This window comes from Urocitellus parryii, chromosome 13, assembly GCF_045843805.1.
Source record: "Urocitellus parryii isolate mUroPar1 chromosome 13, mUroPar1.hap1, whole genome shotgun sequence".
Classification (NCBI taxonomy): Eukaryota; Metazoa; Chordata; class Mammalia; order Rodentia; family Sciuridae; genus Urocitellus; species Urocitellus parryii.
Window position 1 is genome coordinate 66,999,572 of NC_135543.1, and position 25,571 is coordinate 67,025,142.

Sequence of the window (25,571 nt, forward strand, 5' to 3'; positions counted from 1 at the left end):
TCCTTTGGGCATGTGCACAGGGAGTATTAGGGACACTGAGGACTCGCTGTGTGTCTACAGGAGCCATGTGGGGGTCGAGGAGGGGCCAGCTGTAGCATGGGAGATCCAGGGTGTAAAGAGTTGCCAGATCCTAGGAATGTTCTAGAAGGCAGCCCCAGCAGCTCCATCCCCCAGTGGAGCCAGACAGTGGAGGGGCCCAAGCAGCACCACCTGGAACCGGTGGGAACAGAGCGGGAGGGGCTCCTGGGCACAGCCTTCCCAGGGTCCTAGATTCAGTGGCATGGAATCAAATGAGGGGTGAGGCCTAGAGGTGTGGGGGGGTGAGGCCTAGAGGTGGGGAGGGGTGAGGCCTAGAGGTGTGGGGGGGGTGAGGCCTAGAGGTGTGGGGGGGTGAGGCCTAGAGGTGTGGGGGGGTGAGGCCTAGAGGTGGGGGGGTGAGGCCTAGAGGTGGGGGGGTGAGGCCTAGAGGTGGGGAGGGGTGAGGCCTAGAGGTGTGGGGGGGTGAGGCCTAGAGGTGGGGGGGGTGAGGCCTAGAGGTGGGGGGGGGTGAGGCCTAGAGGTGGGGGTTGAGGCCTAGAGGTGGGGAGGGGTGAGGCCTAGAGGTGGGGAGGGGTGAGGCCTAGAGGTGGGGAGGGGTGAGGCCTAGAGGTGTGGGGGGGTGAGGCCTAGAGGTGGGGAGGGGTGAGGCCTAGAGGTGGGGAGGGGTGAGGCCTAGAGGTGGGGGGGTGAGGCCTAGAGGTGGGGGGGGTGAGGCCTAGAGGTGGGGGGGGGTGAGGCCTAGAGGTGGGGAGGGGTGAGGCCTAGAGGTGGGGGGGGGTGAGGCCTAGAGGTGGGGAGGGGTGAGGCCTAGAGGTGGGGGGGGTGAGGCCTAGAGGTGGGGAGGGGTGAGGCCTAGAGGTGTGGGGGGGTGAGGCCTAGAGGTGGGGAGGGGTGAGGCCTAGAGGTGGGGAGGGGTGAGGCCTAGAAGTGGGGAGGGGTGAGGCCTAGAGGTGGGGAGGGGTGAGGCCTAGAGGTGGGGGGGGTGAGGCCTAGAGGTGGGGAGGGGTGAGGCCTAGAGGTGGGGAGGGGTGAGGCCTAGAGGTGGGGGGGGGTGAGGCCTAGAGGTGGGGGGGGTGAGGCCTAGAGGTGTGGGGGGGTGAGGCCTAGAGGTGGGGGGGGTGAGGCCTAGAGGTGGGGGGGTGAGGCCTAGAGGTGGGGGGGTGAGGCCTAGAGGTGTGGGGGGGTGAGGCCTAGAGGTGGGGAGGGGTGAGGCCTAGAGGTGGGGGGGGTGAGGCCTAGAGGTGGGGGGGTGAGGCCTAGAGGTGTGGGGGGGTGAGGCCTAGAGGTGGGGAGGGGTGAGGCCTAGAGGTGGGGAGGGGTGAGGCCTAGAGGTGGGGAGGGGTGAGGCCTAGAGGTGGGGGGGGTGAGGCCTAGAGGTGGGGGGGTGAGGCCTAGAGGTGGGGAGGGGTGAGGCCTAGAGGTGGGGGGGGTGAGGCCTAGAGGTGGGGGGGTGAGGCCTAGAGGTGGGGAGGGGTGAGGCCTAGAGGTGGGGAGGGGTGAGGCCTAGAGGTGGGGGGGGTGAGGCCTAGAGGTGTGGGGGGGTGAGGCCTAGAGGTGGGGGGGGGTGAGGCCTAGAGGTGGGGAGGGGTGAGGCCTAGAGGTGGGGGGGGTGAGGCCTAGAGGTGGGGGGGTGAGGCCTAGAGGTGGGGAGGGGTGAGGCCTAGAGGTGGGGAGGGGTGAGGCCTAGAGGTGGGGGGGTGAGGCCTAGAGGTGGGGGGGTGAGGCCTAGAGGTGGGGGGGTGAGGCCTAGAGGTGGGGAGGGGTGAGGCCTAGAGGTGGGGAGGGGTGAGGCCTAGAGGTGGGGAGGGGTGAGGCCTAGAGGTGGGGAGGGGTGAGGCCTAGAGGTGGGGAGGGGTGAGGCCTAGAGGTGGGGAGGGGTGAGGCCTAGAGGTGGGGAGGGGTGAGGCCTAGAGGTGGGGGGGTGAGGCCTAGAGGTGGGGAGGGGTGAGGCCTAGAGGTGGGGAGGGGTGAGGCCTAGAGGTGGGGAGGGGTGAGGCCTAGAGGTGGGGGGGTGAGGCCTAGAGGTGGGGAGGGGTGAGGCCTAGAGGTGGGGGGGTGAGGCCTAGAGGTGGGGAGGGGTGAGGCCTAGAGGTGGGGAGGGGTGAGGCCTAGAGGTGGGGAGGGGTGAGGCCTAGAGGTGGGGGGGGGTGAGGCCTAGAGGTGGGGAGGGGTGAGGCCTAGAGGTGGGGAGGGGTGAGGCCTAGAAGTGGGGAGGGGTGAGGCCTAGAGGTGGGGGGGGGTGAGGCCTAGAGGTGGGGAGGGGTGAGGCCTAGAGGTGGGGAGGGGTGAGGCCTAGAGGTGGGGAGGGGTGAGGCCTAGAGGTGGGGGGGTGAGGCCTAGAGGTGGGGAGGGGTGAGGTCTAGAGGTGGGGGGGTGAGGCCTAGAGATGGGGGGGGTGAGGCCTAGAGGTGTGGGGGGGTGAGGCCTAGAGGTGGGGAGGGATGAGGCCTAGAGGTGGGGAGGGGTGAGGCCTAGAGGTGGGGAGGGATGAGGCCTAGAGGTGGGGAGGGGTGAGGCCTAGAGGTGGGGAGGGGTGAGGCCTAGAGGTGGGGGGGTGAGGCCTAGAGGTGGGGGGGGTGAGGCCTAGAGGTGGGGGGGTGAGGCCTAGAGGTGGGGAGGGGTGAGGCCTAGAGATGGGGGGGGTGAGGCCTAGAGGTGGGGCGGGCCTCGTAAGGTGGAAGCCAGGGGAGGGGAAGGGGGAGTTCCAGAAGCACCTTGAAGGAAGGGATTCAGGGAAATGGAGAGAGTGGGGATATGGAGCCGAGGGGAAAGGGGTGATCTTTAGAAGTGGGCAGGGTAGAATTTGAGCCTCAATCTAGTATTAAGGGGACTTGGTTACATCTGATAGGAAGTAGCCAGTGGTCCGGAGTCTTTCTTGCCTCAGAAGCCCCTGGACCTTGTTAGGATGCAGGTGCCTGAGCCCCAGGGTTTTGATGTGCAGGTGGGGATTTCTTAAGAAAGACTTTTTCTAAAGCAAACACGGCTGATTTAGAGGATGCAGGAGGTGATGTCAGAACTTGCTCCCTCGTGTCCAACCACGAAAATCATGTTTGCCCAGCATAAAAGGTGGAGATGGGCTGTGACCCCTTGTGGGGGCACCTGGTGGGGTTGGCACCTGGCCTCCCAAAGCTCAGCCCAAGGCACAGGAGGGTGGTGGGGAAGGCAGCCAGCAAGTCCTCAGGGAGACTCCCCAAGGGGCCTCCGCCTCCTTCCCTTCAGCTGTCCTGGAGACCGTCCCAGCTCATGATCGTGACCCAGAACAGTGGACCCAGCAGGGCAGTGTCCAGCCTGGAACTCCAGGCCAGTAATAAGTGTTTGGCCAACTCCTTCGGGTGGCACTGTCCTTCCTCTGGAGACGCCTTCCCTTCGCAGCCTTATTGGGGCAGAGAACTCACAATAAACGAAGGCAGCCTCTTTCCCTTCACCTAGGCTAATGCTCTGGGCTTTTGTCACCAGCCTCAGCCTGCGTGTCTATATGGAGTCCTCTGTGCCGCCCTGGCCATCCAGGCCAAGGCAGTGTTTAGGATTCTGGATATTTGAAAACTTCAAGTTGCTTAGTTCCCCTGCATCAATGCTGGGGGCCCCTTGCCTTGGCCTGGCTTATATAAACAGTGCCATTGAAAGCCCCCTGTGGCCCTCCAGTGGTCCAAGGTAGAGACATAGGCACTGCCACCCCACGTCACCTCTTCTCCCCCCCGCCCACGGGCCGCCTCCTGCAGGGGAAGCCCACCTGCCCTGCCTCTCTCCCTCCTCCAGGCACCTGAAGGAGATCTCGGAGCTGCAGAGCCAGCAGAAACAGGAGATTGAGGCTCTGTACCGCCGCCTGGGCAAGCCACTTCCGCCCAACGTGGGCTTCTTCCATACGGCGCCCCCGACTGGCCGCCGGAGGAAAACCAGCAAGAGCAAGCTGAAGGCGGGCAAGCTGCTGAACCCCTTAGTGCAGCAGCTCAAGGTCGTGGCCTCCAGCACAGGTCGGCCTCTGGGGGGAGGGCTGCTGTGGGCCTGGGAGGGAGGGAGCTGGGGGACCCCCGAGTGAGCCTTGGGAGGCAGACTCGGTGCAGCTGCAACACCACCAGACCTGGAAGGATACTTGGGGTTCTCTTCTTTCCTGATCGCCTTTCACTGGAGAGAGGAAGTTGTTGCGGGACCAGGGGGACCACCCCCACCTCCCCGGCCTCTGTGCTTGGTGCAGAGTGGTGAGATCCGAGTGGAGGCAGGGGCTGCTTGGAGCTAGACCTTAGCCCCAGGTGATAGATGGCCAGAAGCCCAAGGTGGCTCTTCCCACCTGATCCTCCCTGCAGGAAGCTGCCTGAGACAGCAGGCTGCTTCCTCTGACCCCATCTGAGGCTGATGTCAGTCTGCTCCCTGGGTGTGAAGCGGCTGCCTTTGGGAAAGGTAGAAGGATGGGGATGTCCTCCTGGCCTGGACATGGGGCTACACTGGTCTGGCTCCAAGGCAGTGTCCTTGCATGTCAGGGGTTCCTCTGAGGCATCCTGAATGGCATTTCCAAATGCCATGAGCCCCAGCGTTCTGGGACAGAGATCCCATGTACCCAAATCCCCACGCATGCCCTGTGGGAAGGCATGGCAAACTAACCAACCGCACGCCGTCCGCACAGTGCATGAGTTACACACCTTCACTGCCAGATCCCAAAGCCCAGGGGAGACTTGTTTGAGCGAGAGGTACACAGGCTGCTTTGGGCCCAGATGTGTCTCCTGCCAATTATTTGCACAGCACAGGTCCGGCATGGCACTGGGGACTGGGGGAGACGGGGCACTTTCTTTGTCCGCCAACATTCCATCCAGGAAATGAGCCATGTGCCCGTTTTCTGCAGGAGTCTCTGAGCTTCCCCAAGGTCACCCAGCAAAGAGCTGAGAGCAGACCCAGCCCACACCCTCCCCTCTCCAGTGGCACCTCATGGTGCCTGTCACCTCTTCTCCCCCCGCCCAGGTCACTTGTCTGACTCCAGCAGAGACCCTCCCGCTAAGGACCCTGCCCACGCCAGCACAGCCCCGTGCGCGAAGGCAGTTCAGACCCAGCAGCCCTGCTCCGTCCGAGCCTCCTTGTCCACAGACATCTGCTCCGGCTTAGCCAGTGACGGAGGCGGAGCGCGTGGCCAAGGTGATTTCCAGCTTGCCTGTCTCCGAGCATGTGCCAGCCACGTAGGGCCTCAGTGGTGTCCAGGAGCACGCCCCTATGTGTAGAGGGGACCAGAGCCGCAGCCAAGGCTGCCGAGCAGCTTGGTAAAGAAAAAGGGGGGGGAGAAAAAAAGAAGATATAGTCTGTGGATGCCAAAAATGTCACTGTCCCCCATCACCAGGTCTTGCTGTAAGCTGCTCAGAGGCAGGTGATGGCTTTGCTAGATGGGCCTCCGGGAAGTGGCCAGAACTGGAAGGGGTCAGCCCGATGACAGGGAAAGGACAGGGCTTGGCGTCTTGCTGTGTTCTGCCGCGCCCGTCCCCAGGCACCGGCTGCCCTGCCCCTGTCCGCTCCCTACAGCGGAGCCCCACGGTGCTAAACACCGGGTCCTTCCAAAGTCCACGGGACGCCAGGGGGACGAGGGCTCAGCTCTCAAGCTGGGAATTTGGCCCCGAGGAGGAAATGCTCTCTCGTCAACGCTGCCGTGGACGGCAGCAGCTGCTCGATAAGGCGCTCTCCTGTCCTCACCATCTCTGTCCAGAGAAATCATGGTGACCGACGCAGGTGCCCCGCCCCTCCCCGCACCTGCCCCTCTCCTCCGGGCCTCTTCTCTTCTGCTCCTCCCGTTGCCTCCTTCCCCTCCCATGGTCAGTGGCTTTGGTGCTCGGGCTGGGCTAGGTGGAGCCGTGGATGTTAAGTTCCAAGGCTGGTGTGGCTGTTGGTGTGGAGGAGGAATCGCAGCAACCTGTACTTGATGCGTGTCTCTCTGTTTTCTTCCCTTTATATTCATTTGCAGGCTGGACGGTTTACCACCCAACGTCTGAAAGAGGGGCCTATAAGTCTAGTAGCAAGCCTCGTGCTCGATTCCTCAGTGGACCCGTATCTGTGTCCATCTGTCTGTATTTGTTCTTTTGTATTTTCCCACCTCTTGGCCCTTGGTTTGTCCCTTCCCCGCCCCCGTCTTCATTACCTCTCATACATCTCATAGGATGCCTCCCCTACCCCTTGCAGTCACCTCCTCAGTTTGAAAGGTGGACCCCATGAGCCCTTCCCGTTGAACACCACCGTCTGCCCCACCCCCAGCCCCCAGAAGGCCGTGTGCATGCTCTTGGCTGCGCCTGGGCACCAGAAGCACGTGCAGCGGCACCCCCGCCCTGCCACAGGCCCCTCCGCCCCTCACGTGCCAGGGCACTCTGCATTTCTCCCGTCACCTCATTTATTGGATTTATTTTTCTTACGTTGGACGTAGTTTTCTTTTCTGTTGCAATTGTGGCCAGTACACGTGTCTGCTGTCCCCCAGTTCCAGCAACAACAAAAAGATAAGCCCCCACCTGCTCTAGATGCACCGTGTGTGGCACACGTGTCTAAACTCTGAAGACGTGCACGTAGCAGGCCGGTGCAGTCCTACAGGTCCCCGGAGGTTGTGACCTCTGCCCGGGGGCTACAGCCCCCCACCCAGCTCTGCCTCTGCCCACTGTCCTCGCCCTGCATGTGGAGATGCTAAGAACCTGCTCAGGGGCTGAGGGGACAGCTCAGTGGTAGAGCGCTTGCCCGGCATGCGCAACGCCCCGGGTGCAGTCCCCAGCAGCACAGAAAATGAAAGTCACAATTTAAAAAGCATTTGCTCCAGCGAGGGCTTCCTGAGACTCCATACACACCCACGCAGGGAAGTCTGATCCCCTGCACTGCTCCTCGCCCCCTCGTCAACTCAGAGACATGAGACTGACATCTGTCCCTCAGCTCTTCCTTGGGAGCCTGCGTCCTTGACCTCCAACAAACCAAACCCTAGTTCCAGCTTCTCTCACACACCCTAGGACACACCCCGAGTGCCCAGGAGTGCACACCTGCTTGGGCCACACGATGGTGCGGCTTATTTTTAACCCTCATGATGATTGGCAAACGAATCAAAAATTGTGCACTTTTTAGGTTTTTGTCTTTTTTAACAGAAAAAATTGAACTTTTTGACAATTGGATTGGAGATGCTGGTTTGGGGCACATGACTTTTTGCTTGTACAATAAAGATACATTGTGCTTGTGGGGACCCAGAGGCCATGTTTGCAGTAAGTAACCATTGCCATTGCCACCCCATCAGAGGCCCGTACGGATCATCATTTTCCAGGTGGGGACAGGCCGAGGGCACTAGGCCACTGTGGGAAGGCCAGTGGCTTCCTGTTGGCCTTTTGTCTGTTTGATGGGCTGCCCTGTTTGAGCCACGGTGGTGCCCAGCTGGCGGCACATCTGTGTGGCTTCCGGTCAGTTGCTGCAGTGAAGGTGGACCTGGGCTGGGAGGCCTCCCTGGTGCATCTCTCCCATCCTTCTGGCAGGCCATCCCTGTCCCTGTTCCCAGCCTTGTCCGGGCCCTGCTCCCCTGGTGCCTCTCTTGCTTCCCTGGTACAAATGCAGCTCACACTGGGGTGGTCCCCAGGGTTGAAGGCACCTGGGTATCTGGGTGTCTCTTGTCCCCTGAATGGCTGCCGTGGGTCTTGGGAATCGAGCAGAGCACACGGTGGCTTTCCCAGTGTGTTGGGTGAAGCAGTGTAGTGCCAGTGGCGTGACTGTACCCCTGAGATTGGCACTGAGGTTGTGTTTTTAAAGGGTTTAAAAAGTGAGACAACATGGACAAAGGCCACGGAATAGAGTGTGGAATGTCTGAGGCAGGTGTGGCTGGTCGGCCTCGGGTGCGGTGGCTGCTGCCTGCCCTGGCCTTGAGCATGTGCTAGTGTTTGTCCACAGCCTGCCCCTTTCATGTACACTTGGCTGTTTCCGCCTTTTCAGATGATCACACAGCCCCGTGTGCTCTCAGGTCGCTGGGCAGGCAGAGCCCAGATGGGCACCAGCTCTGGGTACTTCTTAGTATAGAACCTGGTCTGGGAGAGTGCCGGCTCAGCGGCCAGGGTGGGCTGGAGGCCACCAGCCTCCCCTGGTGCTCTGCAGGATGTAGCGGAGAGGCCTCCTGGCCGGTGTGCTGCTGGCCCCTGGGTTATAGAGCTTAGGGCTTCTCACTGAGCTCTCCATCTGTGTGTCTGCTGGCTCCTGAGTGACCACAGGAGTGACCAGGAGAAGGATGCACTTGGAGATCTGTGAGGACTGAGCACTAAATACAGGGGCTAGAGGGAAGGTCAAAGTCTCAGGAGCACATGAGGCCCAGGGTCGTCAGACTGAGTGGGTCTGGAGGCCTGGAGGAGGGATGGGCCCTCCGGGTAGGGGCAGCCTGAGCAAATGTCGAGGAAGATGCCAGAATGTGCCCAGCTCTGTGGGGTTGTGGGGTCAGGGGTGATGCTACAAGGAGAGGAAGAGCTGAAGCTTAGGAACAGGTGTGGCCAGGGAGGAGGCATCTGGCCCAGCCCAGCGCTTGCTTGATAAAACCTGGGGAAGTTTCTGTTCACTGCCTTCCTTCGTGTGGGACACCCCTCACTTCCTAGAAAAGAAAAGCCTTCAGGATCATAAAGCGTGCATTATATTTTAGCCTATGGAAAGGTCTTGGCTTCCATGAAGCTCAGTGAAGATGCTGCCCAAACAGGGATAGTTGAGGTCAGCGGGTGGGCGGGGGACCATTGAGGGCAAAGCCAAGGGGAGCAGCAGGTAGATCCAGAGGTGGGTGCTGACCCCAGGAAGAGGAGCAGGGAATGGGTTCGTGGCTGCAGTGAGCGGGCAGGCCCTAGGGGAGTGTGGACCCTGTGTCAGACACCCCCATCGGCACTGGCCCAGTACCCAGCTGCTCACCCACCAAGCCCTTCCTTGTGGTTGCTGGAGGAGCTTGGGAAACCATGTCCTCAAGGATGGTGGCTGTGGAACCAAGGAAGAGGGGGCCCAGGGGCTGAGGTTCTGTTGGTCAGAAGCTCTGGTCACACACTGCTGACCAACCTCCTTTTGCATCCTCCCACCTGACCAGGCAGGCACTGGTACCTCGAGGCCTTGGTCTGTACACAGGAACCACAGGGTTGCGAGTTGCATTGTTCCTTCATCATCCATTGGCTGCATCATGTTGGGCTCAGGGATCCTTCCACAGCTCCCAATTCTCCTTACCCTGGAAGTCTTCATCCCTCCCTGTAGAGGAGAGAGCTGAGTGGGGCCCCCAGCAGAGGGCACTGGGTGAGCAGGCCAAGGTTCAGCCTTGGCAGCCGTGGATCAGGGTGGCTTGACAACAGTGGCTATCTAGGGACAAGATGTATGCTCCAGGGCTTGTGGGACCTGGGGTCATGCTGCTCAGGTAGAGTAAAAATGTCCCCAGACCACCCTGAGCAGAACCAAGGCACATCCTTGGTTCTGACTTGGCACTTCCTGGGTAGATCTTGGTGATTTTCTCAGCTGGAGAATATGGTTCTTGATGTAGAGACAGCCCAAAGGGTGGTTTTGACCTTGGACACCAGCACAGGGCATCTGATGCTACTCAGTTGAGTAAGACAGACCCTTTGGAGGTTGTGCCAGGGTTGAGGTGCGGTGCCAGGGCCAGCCAGCAGTGAGGAATCCGGGAGGGCTGACCCTTTGGAGTCTCTCTGCTCCTGCAATTTTTGTGGATTTTGTCAATATTTGATCACTGACACAGAAAAAGCACGCGTGAGGAGCTGCTCCAGGCCTGACCCACTTTTATGCCATCTGTCCCGGTCAGACATCCTCAGCTTTGAATGCTTCGTGCCCGAGGCATCCTCTGTGCCGCCAGCCAAGGTCTGGATGGTGGTGGGTGCTGGGAGGTGGGCTGTCCGCCTGTGAGCAGCGTGTTTTGTCTCAGAGGACTCTGCAGGGCAGAGCAGGGCTGGGGCCTCCCAGGTGTCCCCAGAGACCAAGACAGGGTCTGGTTTCAACCATCACGCTCTGGCTGGCTGTGTCTGCTCTCCCGCTGCTACTTTGGGGACAGGAGCCCCTGGGTGTCTATCCTGACTCAGCAAAACGTGGGGGATCTGGTGGGGACTTGTCCGTCAGATGCCCTCTAGTGGGCACAAGAAGGGCAGGGCCCAGGGCAGAGATGCTTTGGGGAGGTAGATTCCACTCCACCTAAAAGAGGGAGCTGCTCCCCTGAGAACGGACACCCGATGCTGAGAGCAGGGATGTCAAGGGACAGGCAATGAGTCTGTCCAGAGGGTCAGAACCATCTGTGCCCCTGTCGTCTGGGGACAGGGTTCAGGAAGGCCATGGAGGGCTAGGCCATCTGCATTCTGGTTACTGCAGTTCGTGTCAAGGAGGGATATGGAAGGTGGGAGCTATCTGTGTTGTAGCCACCTGGGGCCTGAGTTGAGAAAGGCTGACCAGCAGCTGCCCTGTCTAGTGTTTGTCCCACTAGGACAACAGCCAGGAATTAGTCCAGGGTGCAGGGCCACCAGCCACAGTGAGGGTCACACTGCTGCAGCCGGGGAAGGGGTCCAGATGTGACATATCCCTCTCTCTTAGGCTGTCTGGATGGTTGCAGCCTACACAGAGCTACATCCCCACACAGAACCCTAGGGGACATTGGTGATTTGCTGATCGAACCCTTCATTTTGGGTTTGAGCCCAACCAGCAGCTACAGACCTCAGGTTCTCTCCCTTCACTTAGGAAACCGCCCTTTTGCCTCTGAAAATGCTCCCTCCTCCAGAGGGGATCTGTCTGGACCCCCTGCTCACCTCTCTCCTTCTCATCTGAACAGTGGGGACTTCAGCAGAGCACCTTCCCTTTTCCCCCGCAGAGACCACACAGAATGGACTAAAAGAATCAAGTTGCCAGGCACAACACACAAAGCCCGGGCTGGGCTCAGGCCCGAGAGCCCGGCTGACATTTGCCTGCTGTGCCTTAAAGTAAAAGGTGCAGCCTATTTTAGAAGGAAGTCTGAGGCTGCCAGAAGTTCCAGTCCCTGGATAGTCTAGAGTCTTGGGAGACAGCGCTAGGCAGGCCTTTGTGAGGAGGGTGGCCCTGAAGGGGAGGGGTGTGAGCTTTGGCAAGGGGGGTCCTACCGGCTGGAGGGTAGATCTCTATGTTAGCATGGCTGTGTCAAGTGACCTTGGGGAAGTCTGAGCTCATCCTGGCCAGTCCCAGTTCCCTGGGACACTGTAGGATAAGCCATAATGGCAGCACCTCCTGGCATAGCTCCTGGGCCAGCCCCGGGTGCCCCCACCCCGCCAGGCCCTGCCGGACATTCAGTTGTGATGCCTGCCTGACCAGCACCAGACAGTGAGGACAGATCCACTTGGTGGTGGTCCAAAAACAAGGCCTCCCCCTGCCCCTTGGGGAGTGGACTTAGAAAAAAGGCAACAGTGTCTTCCCAAGTCAGGGTCAGCCCTGACACAGAGACCCTCCTCCTTCCCTACTTGATGCCCATCCGGCCTCATCCAGGGCAGCCCTCTGGGATCAGGAAGTGGCCTCAAACCTGCAAAACAATGTATCTTTTTGCACTTGGAAAACCTTCAATGGCTTCAGTGGCCAGTTAGCCCAGGCCGTGCCCAGCTCCATTTGCGGACCCCATGGCTGACTTTTAGCGGGTTTTCCTGCCTCAACCAGTGGGGCTCCCAAAAGCCTGGTGACTGAAAGAAAGCCAAGCCGTGTGCTTTGTTTGTTTTTTTTTTTTCTTTTTCTTTTTCTTTTTTTTTTCCTTTTTTCTCTCTCTCCCTCTCTCTTTTTTTTTTTTTTTCCTTTGCTTTTTCTTTTTCTGGAATATGCTTCTAGAGACAAACACCTCTCCCTGAAGCTTGGGGCTTGCTCTGGCACCTCTGCCTCCTCGGTGAAGCCCGTGAGAGCCTGCACACTAACTCTGGGGATGCCACCCCCAGACCCCAGGCCGGGTCGGCCCTCCTCTCTGAACTGCTGCCTGTGTCTGTCCCTCCCTGCACACTGACGACTTTGGCTTAAGTGTGGTGGCATGACCGGTGTGTGCTGTTCTGCCTAACCCTGTGGTCTTGTGTCGTTTGTTTTTCCCTTACAGGGTCAGCCCTGAAGCGCCTCTGCCTAGGCAAAGAACACAGCAGTAGTAATTATCTGGGTTTTTTACCCCCTTTGTCCCCTCTCATCGCATGGGCTTTACTGTGGCTAGTGCGCATCCAGGTGTCCCGCGGCGGGGAGGCGAGGCCTGCTCTGTGCCCGCCCCGCCGGCCCCGCTTCGCTTCTGCCTGGCAGGATAGCTGCCCTCGGCTCCCCTTTGTGTCTCCATGGCTCCTAGAGCTTGTGCGGTCTCGCCAGTTCACATCTAACAGGCTTGTCCTTCTCCAGAATGTCCACAAATTACCCATCATTAATTGGCTCCTTTTCCAAAACCGTAGGAATCAGTATTTCCTTGAAGTGCTAAAGATGAGTGCTCCCCCGAGGAGAGATACCAGGACTGAATGGGTATTCGTCTACCTGGGCCACTCACACCTCTCATTCTCTCTCTCTCTCTCTCTCTCTCTCTCTCTCTCTCTCTCTCTATCTCTCCCCTTCTCCTTTTTTATTTTTATTTTTTTTAAGTTTTCTTTCATCTTTTCTGGCTGAAATTTTCATGTAGAAATAGCTTCATGTGTGTGAAATCTCATCACTAATTTTCGACTGTCTGTGTCCGTGCTCTGTCATTGCTAGCCACTAAAGTACACTGTATTTCGGAACAGCTTGTTTGAAGAGATGGTCATTACCTATTTTTTTGGGGGGGGGGTGGGGGAGAGATGTTGTTTTATTTTATAGCACAGAAAGATTTTTAAATTGGCTCATCGGAAGTTGCCAACTAGAAATTATGTGTGAAGCGGGGAAAAGGGAGGCGAAAGTTTAAAAACTTAAAAAGTCCAACATTGATAATTAAAAAAAAAAAAAAAAAAGTCTTCCCAGGAAGCAGCCAAGCTCTCTGGTTAGCAGAGAGGCTCCTGGTTCCCCCTGGCTCATAGCATCCCCCCGACTGTGGCTTGGAGCATGGGGCACCCGTGTCAGGGAGCTCTGGGTGTTAGTGCCTTTTATCACTCCCTTCTTCAAATGCTCTGGTAAGGAAAGTCACCATTTCTTTTTTTTTTTGAATTCCAAACAACCAAACCATTAAAATTCACAGGAATGCAAAAAATGCAGCCTGTGTAGGGGTCGCTTTAGGGTGGCCATGGAAACAGAGGCCCGGCCTTCTGCCAAGTCTTCCAGCCTCCACCCTGTGTCCTCCCGTCACACTGAGGACGCTGAGGCCAGGAGCCCAAGAATCTGACCCTAGCTCCTGTGACCCTAGCTCCTGTGACACTAAAGCTCACGTGTCTGGTTGTGCTTGGAATTTACCACACTCACATGTGAGCCTAGTGGGATGGGCAGCGGTGGTCACAGAGTGACCTCTGAGTGGAGGCTGCCAGCTTTGCGGGGGCCTGTCCCCTGGCCTGGCTTATGGGATTGGTGACGGCTGCCTGTCTCAGCCAGGTCACTCAATTTATGGAATTGCCCCACCATGTCTAAAACTGGGCAGCGAGGCCCCTTGATCCAGACCGCCTCTTGAAGCAAGGTGTTGCCCGACTGAAGTGAGGCCGCTACCTGGGCCTTCACGTAAGAATGACTGCAGCCAGCCCCCCAGTGGTGCTGGGCGTGTGTGTGGCGTCACCAATCCTGGCCTGTATGTGACTCCCCAGGGTCCTCCACCAGCAGCCTGGCCCCAGGCCCCGAGCCGGGTCCCCAGTCCACCCTGCACGTCCAGGCGCAGGTCAACAACAGCAACAACAAGAAAGGCACCTTCACGGACGACCTGCACAAGCTGGTGGACCAGTGGACGACCAAGACGGTGGGGGCGGCACAGCTGAAGCCGACGCTCAACCAGCTGAAGCAGACGCAGAAGCTGCACGACATGGAGGCCCCCGGCGAGGCACGGGCTGTGAGTGCAGGGCGGGCCCTCCCAGGGCAGGGGCGTGTGACAGGGCGATGGCAGCCGTGCCTAGTAGGTGCTAGTACCCTATGTGTCAGATGTGAGCCAGAAGTTAGGCTTCCCCTTTTATGGGTCAGGAGGTAAGTGACTGGCCTGTGGTCCTGTGGTCACACGTGGAAGGGACAGGTTGGGCTGGGGCTGGACTCCTGAGCATGGCTGCAGGAGCAGCCTCAGCCTGGCCAGCCTAAGCACCCCCCCCGCCCCCCCCCCCCGCCGCCCCCAGCTTAGAGCTGGTGGGTGTGGCCTTACCTCAGCAGCCTGACCCCCACCTGCATTCTGCCCATCCCCAGGCTGGAGGAGGGGGCAAGTCTGCACATCATCCTTGAGTGACAGCCAGCATTAGACCTTGGCTCACATGCACCCAGGCCGACTTGGGGAAGGGCATGGAGTCACTCTCTGAGGTCTTGGCATGTGATACATTTTGGGGTGAGGACTAGTTGGAGGAGGGTTTCCTCTCTTCCAGTTTTTGCAAGGAGTTTTTAAGGTTGGTGTTATTTCTGCCTTAAATGTTTGGGCTGCAGTATTTTGTTTCTGTTTTAGTGTAGGAAACACCCCTCTAGGAACCTGTGCTTTGAAAAAATTTAAACACACAGAAGCATTGTAAAGTCTGTGGTGAACACCCACCTGCCACCACTCACACTCTGATGGACGTTTTACTGTATTTACCACATATCTGTCCATCCGTTGAGGGTGAGGTTTGTGTTACGGATCCAGGGTTTTCTACAGTTTTGATACCATTTAGATTTTCTATATCTTCTTGGCAGTCTTGCTTTCCTGGCAAATTTCTACCTTTCCACTAAATTTATCTAAATTTTCAAATCAATTGCCATGGAATTGCTGACAATATCTGTTGTTTTTACAGTTTGCAAGATTTACAGTGATACCCTGTTTTTAATTCCTGATATCGGTGATTTCTGCTTGCTCTTGTGCGATCTCGATCTCGACCTCTCTCTCTCTCTCTCTCTCTCTCTCTCTCTCTCTCTCTCTCTCTCTGCCTCCTCCTTCTCTTTCCCCTTTCCTTATCTCCTTAGAGAGCTCATTTTATCTTTGATGTTATTCGTTATTACAAGCTTCATTGATTTCTTCCTTATACATTATTTTTTATTTCTGTCTCTGGCCTTATTCCATTCTAGAAATCTTAAGATGTAGAGTTTGTTGATTTCTAGCCTTCCTTTGATAATGTAAGCATCCAAGGCTATAAAAATTCCCTCTAATGGTTTGGCTGCGTCCCTAAAGTTTTGATATGTACCATTTTCACTAACCTTCATTCCAAAATAGTTTCTCATTTCCACTGTGATCTAAAGTGTGGGTAATTATTTTCTAACAACCTTCTTGCCAGTCTTTTCTAGTTTAGCTATGCTCTGAGATGTGCTTCCAGTTCTTTGAAGTTTTCTGAGACTTGCGTTTGATCCACGTTGTCAACCTTTGTCTCTGTCCCTTGTACACCTGAGCTGGATCTGTTTCTTTCCCTCTCCACATCCACACCCCCCAGGTGCACTACCCTTATTTCTTTTCTGAATGGCAGCAAAGCCCTTGGGACCAGGCTCTTTATCAGTTCCACCCCTCTAATCCATTTTCTGTGGAATCACATTCTAGGACAAAGTGGGTGATTCTGAATAAGTTCCAGGACCTGAAGGGGTCTGCTCCTGAGCCTGGGCAGGCCCAGCTCTGGGCTCCAGTCACATCAGCTAATCCTGCTGGTCAAACACTGCATTCTTAATAAGTTTTTTTTAAATTGTGATAAAATATATTTAACATAAAATCTACCACTTTTACCATTTTCAAGTAGATGGAGGGTTTCAGTGGCATTAAGTCCATTCATATTGTTGTACCATGTCGCCTTCCATCCACAGAACATTTCCATCTTCTCAAACAGAAATTCTGTCCCCATTGGAACCCTAACTCCCCATTTCCTCTCCCCAGTCCCTGGCATCTGCCTTTCTAGTTTCTGAGTTTGACTATGTTTGGGACCTTACATGAGTGGAATCATACAATACATGGTCTTTGGTGACTGGCTTATTTCACTTAGCACACTTTCAAGGTCCGTCTGCACTGTGGCATATATCAGAACTCCAAACCTTTTTTCCCCATTATTGTATTGTGGCAAAGCTCACGTAACATAAAATTGACCATCTTCAACATTTTTTTAAACATTTATTTTTTAGCTGTAGGTGGACACAATACCTTTATTCCATTTTTAGGTGGTGCTGAGGATCAAACCCAATGGCCCACGCATGCTAGGTGAGTGCTCTCCCTCTGAGCCACAACTCCAGCCCTTCCAACTTAAACGTTTTTAAGTACACACTTCAGTGGTGCAGCCATCACCATCATCTTTCATCTCCAGAATTCTTTTCATCTTCCAAAATGGAAATTCTGTCCCTATTAAACCATAGCTCTTCGTTGCTCACTTCCCTACCCCTGGAAACTACCTTTCTGCCTTTTGTCTGTTGACTCCTCTAGGTAGCTCCTGTGAGTGGAATCGTACAGCATTTGTCTAACTGGCTTATTTCACCTAGCATGACGTTCTCAAGGGTCATCAGTGTTGTAGCATGTGTCTCAATTTCCTTCCTTTTTGTCTGTCCATTCATCCAAGCACTGCCATTGCTTCTGCATGGCAGCTGTTGTGAATAATGCCGGGGTGAACAAATACCCCTTCTGATCCCTGCTTTTGATTGCTTCAAGTATATACCCAAAAGGAGAATTGCTGGATTGTATGGTAACTCTATTTTTAATTTTTTGAGGAGCCTCCATACTGTTTTCAACAGCAGCTACACTATTTTACATTCCCAGCAACAGTGCAGAAGGATTCAGTTTTCCCACATCTCAACCAACAGTAATTATTTTCTGGTTTTTGTTTGTTTGGTTTTGATAGTGGTCTTCCTGAGAGGTGGTATCTTGTGGTTTTGCATCTATTTCTGTGCTTATTAGCCATTCGTAACATCTTCTTTGGAGAAATGTCTATTTGAATCCTTTGCTCATTTTCAAATGGGGTGGTTTGGTTTCTTGTTATAGTTTTAAGAATCATCCATGTATTCTGGACATTAATTCCCTATGAGATAGGAGATTTGCAAATATTTTCTCCCATTCTGTCCCTTTTCTTTTTACTCTGTTGATAGTATCTTTTAATGCATAGAAGTTTTTACATTTGTCTTTTTTTTTTTTCCTTTTGTTTCCTGTACCTTTGGGGACATATCCAAGAAATCATCATCACATTTAACATCACGAAGTTTTCCCTTTATGATTTCTCCTAAGAGTTTTTTAGTTTCAAATTTACATTTAGATCTTTGCTCCATGTGAGTTAATTTTTGGATATGGTATTAGGTAAGGATCCAGCTTCATCGTTTTGCACATGGATATCATTTTCCCTGTAGCATGTTTGAAAAACATGCTTTCATTTCATTTCCTCACTGAATTGGCTTATTATTATGCTTGTCATTACATTTTAACATTTTAAGAACACTATCTTACAATTCTTTTTTTAAAAATATTTTTTAGTTGTCAGTGGACCTTTATTTTATTTAGTGGTGCTGAGAATCGAACTCAGTGCCTCACACATGCTAGTCAAGCACTCTACTACTGAGCCACAGCCCAGCCCCAGTCTTACAATTCTTGAACATGGGATTTCTTTCCATTTTTATGTCTTCTTTAGTCTCTTGAACTTCATTCCCCTTTTTATTAATATTATTTCATTTTATGGGTATGCCACATAGTGTTCATACATTCATTAAGTGATGGACACGTGAGTTATTTAATGCTACTGAGAACACTGGTACACACATACCTATTTGAGCCCCTGCTTTCAGTTCTTTGGAGTGTGTACCCCGAGGTGGGAGAGCTACATCACCTGGTGATCCTATGTGCAGCTTATCTTTCTCTATTCCTTTACTCTCCGCTTCTTTGTGTCTTTGTATCTAAAGTGAGTGTCTTTCATAGGCAGATATAAACCTGCCGTGGCCTTTTATTCATTCTGCCAATGTCTTCTTGTTCATTGTAGATTTAATCCTTTTGCATTTAAAGTAAACATAAATAAGAATTCACCTTTTAACTACTTGTTTTCTGGATGTCTATACATTTTCACTCTTTAATCTTCCATTAGTGCCCTTTTAAAAAGTCAGTGGTTTGTTGTTGTTGTATACCATTTTTATTCCCTTCCTGTTTATCTGTCTCTATATATTTTATTTTCTTAGTGGCTACCTTGGGGTTTTCAATTAGCATCTTGACCTTATTACAACCCATTTTTTAAAAATGTTTTTTTAGGTGTCAGTGGATCTTTTTTTTGGTTTATTTATATGTGATGCTGAGAATTCAACCCAGTGTTTCACACATGCTGGGCAAGTGCTCTACCACTGAACCTACAACCCCAGCCCTTACAACCTATTTTGAATAATGCCAAATTAGCAGGGTGTGTTGGTGCAGGCCTATAATCCCAGCAGCTTTGGAGGCTGAGGCAGGAGTATTGCAAGTTCAAAGCCAGCCTCAGCAAAAGCAAGGCACTAAGCAACTCAGTGAGACCCTGTCACTAAATAAAATACAAAATAGGGCTGGAGATGTGGCTCAGGGGTCGAGTGTCCCTGAGTTCAATCCCCTATACCAAAAAAAAAGGGATAATGTCAAATTGGTTTTAGTAGCCTACTAACTCTGCTTCTGACATCTCCATCTCTTGCCCTTTATATTGTTTTTGTATAGACTGTATCTATATACATCATATGCCCATTAAAATCAATTTGTAACTACTGTATGATGTATTTGCTTTTTAACTCATATGGGGAAAAGAGGAGGGAAACTAAAAATATAATAATACTCATTTATTTTCTTATGTGACTATTTCTTTCTCTGGCTTTGCGTTACTGTCTATTGTCACTTCATTTTAGCTTAGAGGACTCCCTTTTATATTTCTTGTGGGAAATATCTATTAGTAACAACATTTATTAGCTTTTGTTTTTCCAGAAGGCTTAATTTCTCTTTAACTATTGAAGGATTGTTTTTCTGGATGTAGACTTGTTGGATGACAGTTTGTTCTTCCTGCACTAAATATATCATCCTCTGTGTCTGACCTCCAGGGTTTCTGTTAAGAAACCAACTGTTAAGCTTATTGAGGGTCCCTCATAAGAGACACCTCGCTTCTCTCTTGCTGCTTTCAAGATTTTCTATTTCTCTTTGGCTTTTGATAATTTGACTATGATATATCTCAGTGTGGATCTCTTTAATTTGTCCTGCTTGGAGTTCATGAGCTTTTGAGATGTGTAGATTCATGTCTTCATGCAATTTGGCAGTTTTTTTGGGCTATTACTTCTTCGGATATTGTTTTTGCACACCTCTTTCTCTCTTCTTCTGTGACTCCCCTAAGGAGTAATTGGTCCACTTAGTGGAGCTCCTCTTAAGACCTCTTAGGCTCTGTTCACTTTTCTTCATTCTTTCTCTGTTTTTGTTCCTTAAACCTGGTCATTTCAATGGCAGTATCTCAAGCTTGATGGTTCTTTTTTCTCTACCTCAAATTCTGTTTTGCCTCTCTAATGAATTTTAAAATTTCATTTATGCTCTTTAGCTATTATATTTCAATTTAAGTCCTTTTATAATTTCTATCTGTTGATATACTCATTTTGTTTATATATCATTTTCCTGTTTCCTTCAGTTCTCTGCCAATGGTTTCCTTTAGCTCTTTCAACATATTTAATATAGTTCATTTAAAATCTTTGTCTAGTGAGTTCAACCTCCTCAGGGACAGTTTCCATCAGTTAATTTTTTTCTTCTGAGTGGAACATTGTTTCCTGATTTCTTTTCCTTTAGCTCACTAAATTTCCCTTTGTGCCTAAACTAGTAAACCTATCCATTGAGCTTTTAATTTTGGTTATTGCCTTTTTCCATTAAAGAGCTTCTATTTGCTTCCACCCAGACACACACATGCACGTGCGTGTTCACACACACACACACACACACACACCTGCTATTTCATTTTTTTAAAAAATTTCCAATTCTGAAAAAATTCTCAATCTTGTAATCTTCTTCACATTGTAATTTATGGTTTCTGCTTTCTCTTTTTCCCTAATTTTTCTCTAAAGTGCCTTGGTCTTTTCTTTTGTGTATTTAAATATTATATACATTTCTTGCAAAAAGAATTTGAGGCATAACAGTAGCTTTCTCATTATCATTTTAATTTCCCCTTGAGCACCTTTTCATATTCTTAGCAGCTATTTTCTGTAAAGTACCTTGGTCAAGGTTATTAACCGCTTAAACATTTACTTGCTTATCTTTTTTATTGATTTGTGGGAGTTCATTATATCTTTTGTCATACATATTGTGGATTTGTTCTGCCAATAGGTGGTTGTTTTTTTTTTTTTTTCAATTTGTTTTGGCCAAAGCGAAGTGGAAGTTTTAATTTTTTTTTCCTAGAAGCTTCATAGTTTTAGCTATTGCATGTAGGCCTGTGAGTCATCAAAAATCACAAGTGTATTTTGGTTTGGTTTGGTTTGGTTTGGTACCAGGGATTGAACTCAGGGCACTTAACCCTGAGCCACATCCCCAGCCCATTTTTTTAAAATATTTGTTTTTTAGTTATAGGTGGACACGATATCTTTATTTTATTTTTATGTGGTGCTGAGGATTGAACCCAGTGCCTCATGCATGCTAGGTGAGCACTCTACCACTGAGCCACAACCCCAGCACCCCCAGCCCATTTAAAAAAAATTTTTTTTTTTAAATTTTGAGACAGGGCCTCACTATTGTTGTTGAGGCTGGCTTTGAATCTGCAGTCCTCCTCCCTTAGCCTCCTGAGCTACTGGAATTCCATATTTGTGCCACTGCACTCAGCTGGAATGTGTCAGTCTGTGTGTTTTCCTACATGCCTATCTGCTGATTTAGCGCTTTTCTTTCCAGATGGAATTGCAGATATTTGTCAAAATGCCATATATGTGTAGGTCCTTTGCCGAACTTGTTCTGTTGCCTTTATGGCAGTACTACACTCTCTTATTGTATCTTAACTTTATAGTAAGTTTAATGGCTGGTAGGACAAGGCCTCCAGTGTTGATCTTCTTTAAGGATGTCTTGATTTTCTTTGATCCTTAATATTTGAATGTATGTTTTAAATAACCCACTGAGGTTTTGGTTGGAAGTATACAAGTCTGCTGATCAACTTGGTGAGATTTGACATAATAAACATGTTGAGTAAACTTGGCAGCTGTTTATTTGTATCTTTTTAAAATTTCTTTTCAGTGTGAAGATGTTATACATCTCTCATTAAATTTAACCCAGGGTAGCTGATGTGTGCAATGCTGTGAGAAATTGCATTGTTCTTTAAATTTCATGTTCGGGTTGTGTCTTGCTTGTGTGTAGAAATAGGGTTGCTTTTTGTACCTGGTAGCCTGCAGTCTTGCTGGATTTGCTTATTAGTTTGAGAAGTTGGTTTGGCTATTCTTGTGGGTTTTCTGTGTACACAATCTTGTCGTCTGCAGATAAGATAGTTTTCCTTTTCTTGCCTTGACTGGGCCCCCCCTCCCCAGCCAAGCATGGGGGACTTGCAGGAAGCAGTCAACATTTCACTAGCAGCAGGACTTGGCTCCAGGTTGCTGAGCAGACTTCCCACAAGGCATGTGGAAGGTGGTGGTACCCTCCGCGTCCATGGAGAACATCCAGTGCTCTCCACGGGTTTGGTTTGGTGTTTGTTGTTTGGGTTTGGTTTTTCATGCTGAGGATGGAACCCAGGGCCTCGGGCATGCCCTGTGAGCGCTCTACCACGAAGCTGCAATCTTCAGCCCTTCCCTTGGGTTCTTACTGGACTGAGGTGGAGTGAGTCCCAGCGGGTCAGTGGTCTGGCATTCCCCACCTGGTTATGCTGTTTTGTCATATAAAACAGTTGATTTATTCAATTTGCTAGCTTTTTGGTTAGGATATAAAGGCTGTTCACCCTGGATCTCCTTTTTTGAGGTCGTCTTGCCAGGTTTCTGTCTCACAAGGTGTTGGTCTTGGGGCACCAGCGGCTCCTGTCCCTGTCTTTGAAGCACTCTGCCCTGGACAGAGAGTGCAGAGGACCGCCCTCGCCAACCCTCGCGCACACTTGTTGTGCCCCCGCGCCCACTGGAGAGCCTGCTCCCGCACAGCTCCTGGGCTGTTCTAGTTGCGGTAACATCACTGACCAGTCTGGTGGGGCACCATGGTCCCCACTGGTTGGGAGAGTGTGCATTGCTTATGTGCCCTTAGGGCTTGTGGGCCCGTGGGTTCTACTCCAAGGCCCACTGTGGCCCATGGACAACCAGAGCTTGTGTCCCGGAGATGGCCAGGATGCAGCCTTGGGAAGTGAGGAGGGAGAGCAGCTGCTTCCCAGCCCTTGTCATTCTGTCATTCTGGTGTCATCTTTAGAGGGTGCCCATCCATGGCAAGCCCAGGGATCGCTCTTTCCTAGGACTGAGACACTTCAGGAACCACCAGGCCACGAGAGGAATGCGGCTGACCCCAGCCCCGTGCCCCCCCCCCCTTCTTGTCTTCTTTAGATGGCCACACCTCGAGCAGGAATGGGGACGCCGTGTCTGGCCCCAGTGCCCGGCCCTCCGTGCACCACGGCCATCCCTGGAGCCGCCCCGGTCTTGCCTGTGCCCACACCAGGTACTGCCCACTCCAGCCTTCCAGCCCCACCCTGTGCACTGCCTCTGGGTCAGTACGGAGGCCTGCTCCCCGCTCCAGTGTCCTGGGGGCCTTGGGCAGCCCAGAGGGGCCCGCCGGGGGCTTGGGGCAGCTGGGGCCCTGCCCAGGTGCCTGTGCTGCCAGTGTTTCTGGGGCCACCCGCTGTCGGCCCACCTGGCCCCTGGCTGCACATCACTTAGCCCCTGCCCTGCCCCTGGCCAGGTGGATTGCTCTGGACCCTGGAGGAATCCTGTTGTGTTGTGGCCTCTGGGTGCCTCCACCACTGTGGGCACAGGCCCAGCCTCCAGGGGGCACTCGTGGGCGGCAGGACCCCCCCACCGCTTCAGACCCCATTCGCTCTTAGGTCCCCACGGGCTGCACTCCCCCACCGTGTTCACACCCACACTGTCTGTCCCTGAGCTGAAGGTTAGAGAGCCGCCTTCGCCCTACAGAAGTGCAGTGCCTTGGATTCCCGTCTTCCCTCCCCCCATTTATCAAAAAAGGTGTATCTCATTTACCTTTGGCTTCTGCGTGGAGATCACTACCGTGTTCAGATGAAGACATATGAATGGGCTTACGAAGCTGAAGCAGAAGCCTTTAGTTTTCTGTTGTCAATTCCTTTTTTTATAAGAAAATTGAATTAATGACCTTGAATATTGAGGAGCTGCAAATGATAGGTCCTCTGCAGCGGGAAGTCTCCCTGGGCATTCAGTGGCAGAGGGACGGTCAGGCAGGGTATGTTCAGGGAAGCTGGTCTCTCAGTAAGGAATGTCAGCAACCTGGACCACACGGAACCTGCCAGAAAACACTTACTGAGCAAATGCCCTGGTAGCCTGCAGCTGTCCTGCCTACAGAGGGCAAGCACCACCCCTCGGCTCAGGGCCTCCCCACCCACTTTTCTTTGCTTTTCCATGATTTTCATGGAGGCTGTGATCTGTCCACTCTGACCTCCAAATCCCCGTCCAGGACAGCCCGAGCCCAGCCTGCTCAGGAGCATCCTCTGGAGGTTTCAGTGGGACTCCCAGGTGGGAGGTGAAAGCCCCGCCCCCACCCCTCTGTGCAGACATTTTCCACTTTCTGCTGGAAGACGGGCTGCCTGGAGCTGCCCCGTGTGAATCGTGCGGTTCTGCTGTTCTTACCAGAACCAGCTGGATTATCTTGGTTTAATATACCATTCCATCAATTCAGTTAGATCTGAATTTCCTAGGGGACTGTGCAGAATCTTCTGCCCGGACTTAACACCGCAGTTGGAGATTTCTGTTCTCTGTGTCTGGTCCGAGAATCGCGTGGGCCTCTTAGTGAAGTGGAGGCTGCCCTCCACCGCCCTCCCACCCGTCCCGTCCCCCTCCCTCGCGCCTGAATCCTTTCCTCCTACAACGACAGTGGTGGCACGGGATCCCCAAGAGCTTGTACATGTGAAGGACAAAAATAAACATTTTTGCTTGAAAACACTGTGAAACACATCTGTTTCTTAGCCTCTGTCCACACACAGGCCAAACTGGTCATAGTGGTGGCCCAGGAGGGCCTGACCCGGCCTCTGCCTTGAGCCTGAAGCCCCCTGCCCAAGCTCTGGAGGAGGGTGCTGATGCAGTTGGGAGACTGAGAGCAAGGCCCCCAGCGGGGTCAGCTGCCCCCAGCACTGCTCCTGCCTGATGCAGCCTGGGCCCTGAGGTCATCTGCTGGCCCCAGGCCTAGGTCAGCTGTTACTGGGCCACCATCACTCTGCTTCTGAGTCACCTTTAGAAGACTCAGACAGAGGTCCTATAGGTGCTGCCCCAGAAAGCCCAGCTGCAGGCTCATGGACTGTGGTCCCAAGCCCCCGTTTCTCTTCCTGGTGGGCTGAACTCAGCACAGACAGGGGCTCTGCTTCAGGATCACGGGCCTATGGAGAACAGGCTTGGGGCTAGGTAACATGGGTTACATGAGGGTGCCAGCCTTCCTGATAGGCCTGGGGAGAAGACCTGCCCTGTGTGGTCCCAGCTGGCCCTCTCTCAGTGGCCTGGTGCTAGATGGCTTTTTCCCCCCACCTTTGCCACACAGTTGGGCCTGATCCTGACCAATTGAGGTCTGCAGCATCTCTGGGACCTTCCAATTAGTGGGGATCGCCTCTGCTGCCCTGCTGTGTTCCCACCGAGATACAGCACCAGGCCTCGTGCCTCTGCTTAGGGGACAAGGGAAGCCCTGTCCCAGACCCAGCGCAGAGCCCCACGGCTCAGGCCTGGACCATGCATAGGGTAACACGCCTGGATGCTGGGGCTCAACAGCACTGGGCAGCCCTGTCTGGGCTTGGGAGGTCATTTCATGTGCCTAGATGGTCACAGGAAGATACCTAGACCACAGGCCACCAGGACTCTCCACGGGGCATGACCATTGTCAGGCCGGCCCCGATCCAGCTTTGCCATTCCACCTTCAGTTCAGCAGCCCCCAGGAGAGTGGGCCAGGTGCCCCAGGGCAGAGCCACATTCAAGGGCATCAGGGCCTGGCCCTCAGTAAAAGGCCAGCACCTCAGAGGCTGTAACGAGCTGTGGTGGTTTTGTTTTCTAGATCCCGAGAGTGAAAAACCCGACTGACCCAGCCCCGATGCCAGGCCCACCACGCATCGTCTAAGTGAAGAAGTGACAGACCTTCAGGGCCAGCCCACTCCTCGAGTCCAGTTCACGCTGTTTTGTAACCACTTTCTAAGCATTTTTTATTCACAATTGGAAACACAAATGTAATGCAAGAATAAAAAATATTTTGGGGGAGAAAGGACTTTGGTTTTTCAAACTTCTCCTTTCTGGTAGCCCCTTGGCAGGCATGCGATGCCCACGTGAGGGGCGGAGGTGAAGACACAGGAAAGTCTTCTTTCCCAGGAGCCTGGCATGCCCTGACAGCCTGTCCTCTGCAGGGCTTTGGGGGCTCATCTCTAAGCTCTCCCTCCTAGTCACAGGCTTGGGGTCCCCTTTGCTCACATGACTCCATGGAG

General features: G+C 53.0%; 1 protein-coding gene across 7 annotated transcripts in view; it reads left to right on the forward strand.

Moving 5' to 3' along the window:
- Wnk2 (WNK lysine deficient protein kinase 2) overlaps positions 1-25,354 on the forward strand; it is a 124,043-nt gene extending 98,689 nt beyond the window's left edge. For 3 of the 7 annotated variants that reach the window (XM_026406923.2, XM_026406926.2, XM_026406922.2), the window contains 6 exons: positions 3,796-4,010; positions 4,990-5,160; positions 5,975-6,073; positions 12,068-12,112; positions 13,704-13,942; positions 22,477-24,043. In XM_026406923.2, coding sequence (XP_026262708.1) covers positions 3,796-4,010; positions 4,990-5,160; positions 5,975-6,073; positions 12,068-12,112; positions 13,704-13,942; positions 22,477-22,806 — 1,099 coding nt within the window. In that variant the 3' untranslated portion in view covers positions 22,807-24,043. Of the gene's footprint in view, positions 1-3,795; positions 4,011-4,989; positions 5,161-5,974; positions 6,074-12,067; positions 12,113-13,703; positions 13,943-22,476; positions 24,044-25,150 lie in introns of those variants that run through there. The other 4 variants (XM_026406924.2, XM_026406925.2, XM_026406927.2 and 1 more) reach the window with 3 other exon arrangements.
- The last annotated feature ends 217 nt before the right edge of the window (positions 25,355-25,571 follow it).